At 41.6% G+C, this 12,648-nt stretch overlaps 1 protein-coding gene across 1 annotated transcript in view; it reads right to left on the minus strand.

Annotated features, from left to right (window-relative positions):
* MAPK15 (mitogen-activated protein kinase 15) overlaps positions 1–12,648 on the minus strand; it is a 1,649,688-nt gene that overhangs the window by 617,231 nt on the left and 1,019,809 nt on the right. Inside the window, exon 9 of the mRNA XM_044067386.1 lies at positions 12,054–12,193. Coding sequence (XP_043923321.1) covers positions 12,054–12,193 — 140 coding nt within the window. The remainder of the gene's footprint in view (positions 1–12,053; positions 12,194–12,648) is intronic.

The raw sequence follows: 12,648 nt of genomic DNA on the forward strand, positions 1-12,648 counted from the left end.
AAAAATTCTGTAGGATTGAAATGTTGCTATAATTTCTCTTGTCTCTAAGTGTGCTCCTATGAAAATCAGATTGTGATGGGGTTCTACAGCAGATTTTTCAGAATTGATGGTGATGTCTTCTGTGTGGAGAGACATGCGTGAATGGGCATACCTTCGTTGAAGGTTGTGCATCAGGGCTGGCAACTTGGCGTGTAAAAATCTACTGCCAATCATTAGCAGAACGGAGTTCCGCTGTGGCGACCCCTAACCGGGTAAAAGCCGAAAGATACAACAACAACATTCCTAGATGAGAACAAAGATTTATAGTAGTTTCTTTTGCCCTTAAGAGTTGATGCCTGGTAGTGGCAGTTAGGAGCCAGTCATCTATGTATGGAAATACTTGGAATCCTTGATGTCTCAAGTGAGCTGCAACCACTACCATGCATTTGGTGAATACTTGGGGGCTGTAGTGAGACCAAAGGACAGAGCTCGAAACTGGTAATGAATGACTCCCAGCTGGACGCGTAGATGCCTTCTGGAGCATCTGTCCATTTTTATATAGTAGTATGCATCCTGAAGGACTATCGAGCACATCCAATTGTCTTTTCTTAAAAAAGGAAGAAAAGACTGAAATGTGACCATTCGAAACTTGCTCTATTTCATCAACTTGATTAGAATGCTGAGGTCCAGAAAAGGTCTCCAGTCCCCTGTTTTCTTTGGCACCAAAAAGAATCTTGAATAAGTTCAGAATCATTGTTGGTCTGAGGGGACTTCTTGAATGACTCTTATGTCTTGCAACCTTTGGACTTCTTTGGTTGCTTGATCCCTTTGACTGGGTGGCATGTCTGGGATTCTTTTGTTTTGAGGAAGGGGATGAACAAAGGGGGTGAAGTAACCTCTGGATATTATCTGATGCACCCATTTGTCATTTGTCATTTGTAATGTGTAGCCAGGCCTGTGGGTGCAGAGACAGCTGACCCCTGATTGCCTCCAGAGGTGAGCAATCGGGCATCCTTTCTGAAGTGCTGAAAGGGCTTGCCAAAGAAGGAATTTCTAGAGCCCTGATTTTGTGGGCTACCCCTGCCACAAGGGTGGCCTCTCCCATTATTGTTCCCTCCCCTGCCTCTGGAGGAACTTTCACCTTGTGTGTCCTTCTGGACTTCTTTGGTTGCTTGATCCCTTTGATTGGGTGGCACATCTGGGATTCTTTTGTTTTGAGGAGGGGGATGAACAAAGGGGATGAAGCAGCATCTGGACATTATTTGATGCACCCATTTGTCTTTTGTAATGTGTAGCCAGACCTGTAGGTGCAGAGACAGCCGACCCCCAACTGCCTCCAGAGGTGAGCAATTGGGCCTCCTTTCAGGAGTGCTGAAAGGGCTTGTCAAAGAAGGAATCTCTAGAACCCTGATTTTGTGGGCCTCCCCTGCCGCAAGGGTAGTGTCTTCCATTATTGTTCCCTCCCCTGCCTCTGGGGGAACTTTCACCCTGTGTGTCCTTTTGTACTTTTCTGGTTGCTTGATCCCTTTGACTGGGTGGCATGTTTGGGATTCTTTTGTTTTGAGGAGGGGGTGAACTAAGGGGATGAAGTAACCTCTGGATATTATTTGATGCACTCATTTGTCATTTGTAATGTGTAGCCAGGCCTGTGGGTGTACAGACAGCCGACCCCCAATTGCAAGGAGTGCTGAAAGGGCTTGCCAAAGAAGGAATCTCTAGAGCCTTGATTTTGTGGGCCTCCCCTGCCACAAGGGTGGTGTCTTCCATTCTTGTTCCCTCCCCTGCCTCCAGGGGAGCTTTCATCCTGTGTGTCCTGGAAAGACTGTTGAGATTTTTGGAACCACATTATTCCAATACCTTTTTGACCTTTGGGATAAAGTCTGGTCGGAGTGGAAAAATGTACTCCTATGGCAGACAAGGTGTTGCCTCCCTGTTTACATCTGGTGAGCATTTCCTTCATTTTAGCGCCAAAAAGAGATAATCCATTGAATGGGGCATTCACAAGGGAAGACTTGAAGGGTTTTGCAAAATCTCAAAGTCGCATCCAGGACTGCCTCCTAAAAGAGATACCTGAACCTGCGGCTCTACTCGCTCCATCCACTGCATATGAAATCAGTCTCATGGAGGAGTTAACAACTGAATTCAGGGTGGCGAGCTGAGAGGCTACTTTTTCTGTGACCTCACCAGCCACAGTTCTTTGTAGGGTATCTGCTAGCCCCTTCAGCAGATCCCTTTGAAGCACAGTAAAGTGCATCAAGTAATTCAGTGACTGCAAAGCAAAGCCTGCCAAGGAAAAGTCATGCTTCCCATCTCTATCCATCATCCTAGAATCTTTATTAGGAGGATGAATAGTGGAACTGGTCTCAGAAAGTTCCTTTTTAGTCACTGCCGCCATGACCACAACTACCTTAGTAAGAAACTTTTTGTCAGGGGGTGAGGTGATGTACTTAATTGGCCTCCTCGGGATAGGATCAATGGTGTCTGGGGTCTCCCATGCCTTCCGAGACATTAACTCAATAAGCTCATTGGAAGGCAGGGTCACCCAAGAAGTGGAAGGACAGGACCTGAAACCCTTCAAGTATACTGACTCCTCTGGTGAAGGGGTGTTGGACTCCCATCTCCCTCTCTGCTTTAACCTTTCTAGAATGTCTCCAAATAAGACATCCTCAAGAGGAGACTGTGAGGACCCTTCAGCCTCACTGAGGTCAGTATATATGGTGGCGGACTCCTCTGGGGAGTCTAAATGCTTCCTCTTGCAGGTTCTCTTCCAAAGAACTTCTTCAGTGGGATAATCTGGAGACATTTCAGAAGAGATGGGGGTCTCCCTAGGGACATCCTGAGGCTTGGTATCCCACTGTTCCTGTGGAAGGAGTGAATGTGAGGCAGAAGGCATCGGTAGGGGATGGGGAGGGAGAGCCTGAGAAGATTGCATCTTTGACTGAGAAGCAGTCAAAGCTCTTCTCATGGCCTCAAATGCCCCCAGCCCCTGATCCAAGGAACTCTCCAAAACTGACAAAAAACCATCAGAGCTGTGGGCCTCCCCTGAGCTGAGAAGGGAAGATCCAAGACCAAGGTAACAGCCAAGCTCAACCGCACTGAAGCTCTGAGAGGCAATGTCCGAGCTGAAGAAAAAGAGGATGGGTCCCTGCCCTTGGGTCTGGGCAGAGAGTTATGGCTCTCAGATTCCTTCTACTCCAACAGAGCAGAGGAATTCAGAGCCAAAGTCGGAGTAGAAGAAAGAGTGGGTCTCTGATCTGACAAGGCCACAACCTGGACTTCAGGATCTCCTTGCTCCGAACTTGAATGAAGGGTCAGAGTAGGAAGAGGAGGAGTAGTAGAGTAGAATTAGTGACTTCACTGGATCCGAAGCTCCTGGGCTTTGATCCAGCAATAACCTGGCTAAAGTCAGTGTCTTCAACAGCCTGTTAACCACCCTATCCACATCTTCATCAGAAAGACTCCTGGTTGAATGGGTGGAAAAGGTTGGTGATTTCTGAAAGATTGGAGATGGGAGCAGAGAGGACATTCTTTCTAAGGATGGCGATTGGCTCTGTATAGTCCCAATTACTGGAACTGAGGGAATTGGAGCCGATAACTTGGAAACTCCCAAGTTCCCTCAGATCATTGAGTTGACTGCTCTGAAAGAACAGTTGAAGCAGACAACTTAGTCATTGTCATTTTTCTGCCAGCTCCAAAGTTTTTGTTGGTGCCGGACATCTTTTCTTTGGTTTATCATACTTTTGAGTGGAAGAAGATGAAGCAGAACCAGATTTGGAGGACTCTTTGCTTCCTGAAACTGCTTCAGCAAAGGGGCCTTGTATCATACCCTTTAACATAAGCTTGTTATACCTTTCTAAGAGAGCTCTTTGGTTGAAGGTGTGACATATACTACTGCAGGACTCCTGCAAATGTAATGGCCCCAAACAATAAACACACAAAGTGTGGGAGTCATGCAAAGATATTTTCTTCCCACAATGAATGCATTTTTTAAAGCCTAATGGTTTATCTCCCTTGTCCTTTTGAGACATATGTACCAATAGCAACCAACAAGCAACAATAACAAATAGTATTGAATAAACTGTTCTAGCAATAGCAAGACTACCACCAAACCATTAGGAGAGTAGAAAGGATACAAGTCCTTAATTTTCTACAGAAAAAAAAATCAAGAAAATGTAATGAAAATATAAAGAAATATAGCGAAAAAACATATCTCAGTGCAAAGCTAGTGAAGGACCACGTCTCCAGTGAAGCTGAAAATGAGATCTGAGGTGGTGGTCAGGTGCATTCTGGGAAGGGTAGAATGCCCAAGAGCTTAGTTGGAGCCACGAGCTTCTGCATAAGGCTGACATGGATCCGATGGATCAGATCTGACCCATATTTTGAGAATAAAGGTGAGACTGACAACAACACATCTAACATTTAATGATATACAAATAAAGGTGAAATTAATGCATTGCAGGAGCTTGCTAGTGATACGTCTTCATGGGTAATGTTAAACAAAGGAGAAAGTCCTATGATTATGTCTCATGAGCAATATAAAAAAACTGCAAAATGCTCTCAGCTAAAACAAAATATAAAAAGATGAGTTAAAAGTTTGCGGATTTGAGATATTATGACATAGATATTTTGTTAACAGAATTGGCAGAAGAGCTGTTTGATTCTGTTTGTTTAGCATTTTTGACAGCAAAAAAAAAAAAATCCTAGACTACCTATTATCCTTGGTATACACAAAATTCACAAAGAGTTAACCAATCCTCTTTCTGGCCTACTGTGGCAGCTGGGGGCTTACAGGCAGAATCCCTGGCTGCCTTGGTAGAATACTATTTGCAACCTGTTTCAGGCAAAATTGGTCATTTGGTAAAGGATTCTTTAGATTTTGCCTGCAGGATTAGAGGATGTGAAAAGGTAAGTGACCATTTATTGTCAACAGTGCACAAGGCATCTCGCGGACTGTTATGCCCAAAGAAGAGATTCATTTAGTCAGGACATTCCTAGACCAGTATGAAAACCACACTGGGTTAAATGTGGAGTTGTTATGCACAGCGTTAGAGGTAGTAAGGTGAACACCTTAACCATTATGCCAACCCCCCCCCCCCCCCCAACATGACAATCATTTTTCGTTTTTTGAGCAGGAGATATACGAACCAGTTATGGTAGTTGGAATGGCATCTTCGATGGCACAAGGCATCTCACTCACTGTTATGCCCAAAGAAGGGATTAATTTGGTCAGGACATTCGTAGACCAGTATGAAAACCACAGTAGGTTAAATGTGGAGTTGTTATGCACAGTGTTATAGGTAGTACATGACAACCATTTTTCAGTTTTTGAGCAGGAGATATAAAAACCAGTTATGGTAGTTGGAATGGCATCATCAATGGCTCCTACTTATGCAAATATATTAAAGCAGCATGGAAAGAAAAAGAGGTAGTTTCTTCAGAATTATTTATTGAACAGCTTATCTATAAAATGTAGGTATACGCTGACATCTTTATTTTATGGGATTCTACTTACAGAAAATTACCTGATTTTGTTAATTTCAAATTTTTTGAAATTTGAAATGAAATGGGGAGTGTCTAAGGTGAATTACTGCGACATGACAGTGCATAAAAATAACCAAGGGGACTCTATAACAAGTTGTGTAAGAAGCAGATTAGAGTGGATAAAAACTTAGATTTTTAGTAGTATGCACCCAAAGCATACTAAAAGAGGGATACCAAGGAGTGAGTCAGTGAGGACCTCCCAGTTAACAAGTGAGGACACTGTTTTTCTAACAAAATGTCAGGGGACTGTGTTTTTTTTTTAGAGAAAGAGGACAACTGACTGGAGTGATAGAACAAGCATTTGTTAGTGTGTGTTAAAGTTCAAGGTGGTCAGTACTGCACCAGTAACAGAGACTGGGCTTATGAAGAGTAAAAACAATGATGCAGAAAGAAATGCTGTCCCAGCTACTGTTGATCTCATTACTATAACTGGAATAGGTATCATCAGAAAACACCGGAATGTTCCAAGGGGTCAAGAAGCCTTAAATGGGTGAACAGGAGATTCTCCCACGTTTATAGGCAGAAGGTAGAGAAATATAAAGGGACTTGTGCAGATAGTTGCACTTGCAAACAAAGCAGCTGGTACATATCCCTGCTTTGGTTGCAACAATGTAGGCTTACTACAAACATCCCCAATACATATATATATATATATATATATATATATATATATATATATAATAAAGAACAGCGAGAAAAGCAGAGAGATTTAGTTGTGAAACAAGCAATACTTTTTGCCACGCATAATGTCACGTGTAAAGCATTTTGCATATGTTGGACAAGCAGGAAGTTAAAGGACAGAACAGAAGAGCAATAAAGGAAACACGAAAAATGTCTCAAGAAAGTACAGCTGCAACGCAAGGATTTAAACAGATTTTTATTTGGAAAAAGTAAGAAAAGATATATGAAGAGGGCATTTATAATTGGTTTAAGGTAGATATGAACTTATTTGGCAGTTTAAATTTAATGCAGACCAGTTTCCAGGCCTCAATGACAGTAATAATTTAGTATACTTTTTGAAGTCAAAGTGTTTATAGTAAGAGTTAATAAACTGGATTAGTTAAAGTTCATGATGTTTTTCAAATTTCTCTTTAAATGTTGTTCTGAAATGTTTTTAATGTCCGATGAAAGTCTCTATATATGCTACGAGAATGAAAGAGCTTGCAGGTTATTAAATGTTATAAATGTCTGGTAAACTAGGGTGCTTATTTTGTTTGCCATACTGAGTGCAAACTGGTTTGTACTGAATCATAAATTCATAAAGTCAAAGACTTTCAGGATGATGCCACTAAAGAGATCATCAGCAACCTACTCTTTGCCATTTTCTACATGGGGTTGGGGTGTTACCATCTCTCTTGGTTCAATTCCGCTCTCCTACTTTCTTCAACAGTCATGCCTGACTGTCGCAGGTCTTCTCTCTCACATAATCCATCTCTTTGCTGGATACCCTCTTTCCTCTTACTGTCTTCATATCTCTCCCAAATCTTCAACAGATTGTCTTTTGCTTTCCCACATGTGTCCGAACCCCCATAATGCATCCTCTTTGACATTTTCTGTCACTCGAGGTACTTGGGTTTCTGCACTGATGTCCTAATCCCTTTGTCTGTCCCACAACATGCATTCTACACCCATCTCAGGAACGTCACCTCCATTACCTCTAGCTTCCTCAACTGTTCTGTCTTCACTGCTCAGGTCTCTGTATCATCCAGTTGCACTGGTCGCACCATTGTTTTGTACACTTTACTTTTCAGTTTCTTCCACACACTACCCGAGACACTCTATGCCAGTTGGCTGCAGCCCCTCAAATTCTAGCTATGATCTCTTCATTCAGACTTACCTTCTCCTCAACAACCCCTCCCAGATACCTGAAGCTGTTAACCTATTCCACTATTTTCCTTTCTACCTCAGTTCTCAGCTTCTTCTGATTTCACCCATTTGCTACCATTACAACCATCCGGTTTGTACTCAGTTTCATCCCATGTGCCTTCAGTTTTGCATTCCATTCCACTACCATTTGCTGACATTCTTGTTCAGAGCCTGCCTGTAATGCCACAACATCTACATACAGCAGCTGTGTTGACCTGTCCCCTCTGACCTGTTTTTAAATTTAGTCCATCACCAATATGAACAGCAGTGGGTTCCTACTCACAGTAGGAACACCTGTGTGAGTCTGAGCACTATTCTGACTTGTCATTGGGTCCTTGTATACAGCCTACACTAATTCTACCAATGTTTCTGGGACTACGAACCATCTCAGGACTGCCCAAACCAGCTATCTTGGGACCTTGCCATATATTTTCTCCACATCTTAAGTACGCCCAGTTGGACACTTTCCTCATCTCTAACTTTCTCTCTACCCTCTGCCTTACTGCAAACATCAGGTTGGTTGTACTGCATCCTGACCTGAATCTGGACTGCTCATCTCTCATCATATTTTCTACCTCTCTATATATTTAGTTATCTATCACTATCTTCAGAACTTTCATGCAATGTGAGAGGAGTCTGCTAACTCGATAGGGCCCACAGTTGTGAATGTCCTCTTTATTATTTTACACTGGCACTAGAATGCTTATTCTCCAGTCATCTGGAATAAGCCTTTCTCTGCATACAGTTATTAGTACTCTTAGAACCCACTTCTCCCCTAACTCACCCACCATCTTGATCATATCTGCTGTGACCTCATATGAGCCTGCTGCTTTCCCTGACTTAATTTTCCTTAGTGCTGTCCTTACTTCTTCTAGGGCAGGCTCACCTTTTTCATCACAGGCTGTGTCTGGGGCAGTACAGCATCTGTTGGTTTTCTTCATTCCAAAGCTGTTGGAAGTGCTCCTTCCATCTGCCTTGATGTCCTGTGGACAGGTGAGCACACAGAACATAAAAGACTTATGAAAGGAGTACTTCCAGCAGCATTTCTTATGAAGGGTGTCTGGTGACTACCTTCTTTATCTTTTTATCTTTGCCTTGCAGTCCGAGAGAGTTTTTTATGCCAGCTACTAAGCTGTTAGAGTGCCTCTGATGCCCTGTTCTTTGCTACAGCAACTTCACTCCTAGCCTTTGTCAACTAACTGGAATTCCTTCTTAGCCTGGTCCATCTTTTCTATGTCTCCCTTTTTCCTGCACTCAACTTTTCTTTTGATGACCTCCCGAACGTCTGCATTGCACCACCAGCTGTTGTAGTTTATTTCCATACCTAGTTTGGCCACATATCTGTTCTATGGTTCCCACACATGTTGTTTTGAGGTGGTGCCATTCTTCTTCAACACTATCAAATTCCTCTCCTTCCTCAAGTGCTAAAAACTGGAATACTTCCTTGAACTCTTGTGCTCTCTCTCCCTCTCCAGTCAACTTCCAGGTTTTCAACCTAGTCTTTATTGACATTAGAACATTCTCTGACCACTGCTTGCAATTGACTGTGGCAACCAATGGTTTATGTTCTGGGCTGACTGTTTCATTGGGGAAAACTTTGCAATCACTGATTGTACGCCATCCACTTTCCTTACTAAGTGGGAGTCTACCAGAGTTGCATGATAGTTACTCTTGTATGTGATATTGAAACTGTCTGTCTTGTTGATCCATGTGTTGGCAACTCTCAAGCCATTTGGCAGACAGATGTCTAAAATGGCCGCTCCTTTTTCCTGTTACCCCACCCATGTGAACCCAGGCAGTCCTCATCTTCTGTTCTGTCTATCCATATGTGTGTACAGGTTTGCCATTACTAACATCAACTCATGTTGTCCTGCTTTATCTAGCAGATCCTGCTACTGCTGCCTGAAAGCACTCTTAGACAGGACATCCTTTGGTGAAATGGATGGTCATGTTAGCCACTATCATCAGGGTTAGGTATCCAACAGAAATGCCCTCATTGCCAGGATGCAAGTAAAAGCACAAATCACCACCACAGCTGCTTGAATGGTGATCTTTTAGTTGGGGTTTGCCCCTCTACTAGGGATACCAGTACAGGGGGTTGAATAGGATCAACACTGACAGGGGGAGGACTGATGGTCAGCAGTTACACAGGCAAAAAGCACACATAAAAATGTGAAGCATTCCTAGAGTTGATCAGTTTGCTGCCCAGCACAACAATCAGCTTAAAACTTTCTGTTTCCTTATGCCTCAGAAGACAATTTTGAATATAAAATGCCTTGTCTCCTTTCAGTAAAACTAGAACAATGTATGCTTTCCTCTCTTTCCATTAACTAGAAAATTCTCTCCAAAACAAAAAAGGACACGCTAACCAGGTCCTAATGGCTCCCACGTGTCCAAGACAACTTCTCTGACCTAATAAGCTTGACTTATCTTATACCATGGCCATTACCTCTACATAAGCCACTGCTAATTTGAGCTACTACCCTACTGTCTATACGTGAAGTTTTTTTTTTCTCTTTTTACTGTCTGAACTGCATGTGCAGTTAAAGTACTGCTAATTCAGCATCAGAGTGCTACAAATTGGGAGCAGAAAGCCTGCCTTTTTCCCTGTGGTGTTTTCCCATTCTCCTTAGCTGAGCCTCTGTGAAGCTAATGTAGTTGAATAAGTGAGGCACTCTCCAACACAAGATACAGGCAGGCTCATGCTCACCTATCTGAGGAAATTTGAGGTAAAGTAGATACATATTTAGTTTTTTGTTTCTTACTCATAGGTAAATGAGTCTAAGAGTGTTATTAATTGAAGTAGCAGCCTTGCCAGGAATAGGCACAGCATTCTGACTAAACAGAGAAGCCTTCTGCCTTCCCTGTTCCCTCTTCCAGGATTGACAGCAGTGGTTCTCCTTTGCAAAAGGAAGAGACCCCAAAAGCCAGAGAGGATGTGGCTAACCCCTGGTTCCAAGAGGGTGTAGGTGCTACACCAGAAGGATCCAGGGTAAAAGATGAGTGGTCTGAGAACAAGTTATGGACACCACAGAATCACCCACTTGCAAATTGAGGCAAATTGCTAACCTGCTGTGGTGGCAAAGGGTGTTGACTTACCTTTTTCTTTTTGTGGCTGGAAGAAGGACTAAAAATACTGCCTCCTTCCCAGAGAAAACAAGCAGCAAAAGCAGGTAAAAATTTAAAGCCATTAAAAGTCACTTTCTTTAAACAAAAGTACAGTAAAAAGCACTTTCAAACACTCTGCCAGTCCCAAAAAGTAAAATAAAGATTTTTTCCACAGAAAAAGTAGTTTTCAATTACTTTAAAAAACTTTTAAACAGACAGGAAAAAACAGTACTCATAACTAAAAATACAGTTAAGTCATGGAAGATTTCTCCTAAAAGAGAACTTATCTGTCTTGCATAGGAACAGCACAAGCCATGTGTCCATCCGAAGAAGCTCACACAGTGACATCCTCTTCAACGTTAGGAAAGCTCCAACGGGCTTGACGCCCAAACCTATCTTTTTAGTCAGCTTAGCTTGCGATGACTAATGGTTTGGGAAAGAAAGTGCCCTGGATTTTTGGAAGCTGGACAGCTGTTATATCCTTGGTAGGATATAACCTAGATAGCTAAGACGACTGCAACAGTCACCAATATAATGAACATCAGTGCTTGTTTGTTTGTTGATATCCCGGCACTGGATATTTCTTTGTGTAAGGTTTGGTTGTGGACTTGTGTATAGATGAATAATTAAAATGAGATAGGTAGAACAGTACATGGAACACCATAGCTCTGAATTATGTGGAAAAGATAATTTTCTTAAATACATTTCAGATGGAAAAAAGAGGCTTAACAAAATGTTAAACAACTTTCAGTAATGTTAATCTCTAGTCTTTTGATTTAGCATTAACTGTTGCTACCAGAGAACAACCAAAGCATTTTTATAGCTTTAAAAGCTGTAATACACTTTGGTGTCACAAAAAGAGGCAGAGTGAAACATCTCACAGCTTTTAAAACCATTCACTTATCTGGCGGACACACAACTTTTGGTTGCTGTTCTGTCTAGCAGCATTAAGTGTTGTATGGCTTTCAGAGTTATAAAGCGCATTATGATTCTACATTTTTTTCTGTAACAAGTAGTACATAGAGGCAACTAAAGCCCTATATACTACACAGAAGTACAACTGGGTATTTCCAAACATAACTCACTTTTTATATGTTCTTCATATGGATGTTAAGGTTCAACTCTCCAGCTTTGCTTTCTTTCAGTCTTGAGGTGAATGTTTCAATACCCTTACTTCTGACAAAGTTGGTTAAGATCGAACACCCACTCATATTCTTCTCTGTTATTATTCCAACTAATAACTGTTAGAATTACTTTATCATAGCTATCCTTTTCCATATTTTTCATGTTATTATCACCCTCTAAAATCCAATAAACAAAACAGACATAAGTACAAGTGAATTGGGTTTAGGGGTTGGAATAATGGTTAAGGTGTTTACCTCAGAGACACAAGGCACAGGGTTTTATTCTCACCTTTGAAGGGAAATTGTCTGGGCTTAAAATGGCCTGCAAGGGCAGCTAGCCTAGTACTTGCATACAAATCCACGAATGTTCAGTAATATTATATATATATTTATGAGCACAATGCTTACAATTAAATATCAAATGATTACGCTTACCTTCCTTGGAGGGTGGTGGAATAACACTCATGATTCTTTCAATTTGATTGATTGTTGATGTTCCTGGAAAAAGTGGCTTTCCAAGTAGCATTTCTCCAAGTATACATCCTACACTCCACATATCCACACCTTTTGTATACCTGCGAGCAAAATACTACATAAATACAATATTTGTGTTTATAACATGAAAGTATGTCTAAATGTACTCAAACAAATGAAAGTGAGATCACAAACTGTGAACAGTCTGTAGCAAACAATTACATTTCTCAGATTGAACAGCGTATCAACAAAGGTCTCAAATCAGTATTTAATTTAAAGTCACACAAAGAATTCCTCAGGAAAGGTCATGAATGGCTAAAATACATATACATGTAAAGGAAGGTCCTCCAGCTTCCATGGCCCCATTCAGTATTATTCAGTAACATAATACAGTACAATATTGAAGAAATTCACATTCCATTTAGCAAACTGTACAAAGCACTTACAGAAAGTTACATACAGGCTTACAATTGAGTATATAAAGATCCCAAATTAAAAGCAGGTCCTCGAAAAGGGATCTCTAGCAAGAAATGTTGTAGAGGACAGCTTCTAGCAA

Source organism: Protopterus annectens, chromosome 3.part1 (assembly GCF_019279795.1).
Source record: "Protopterus annectens isolate FY-2018-M chromosome 3.part1, PAN1.0, whole genome shotgun sequence".
NCBI lineage: Eukaryota > Metazoa > Chordata > Ceratodontiformes > Protopteridae > Protopterus > Protopterus annectens.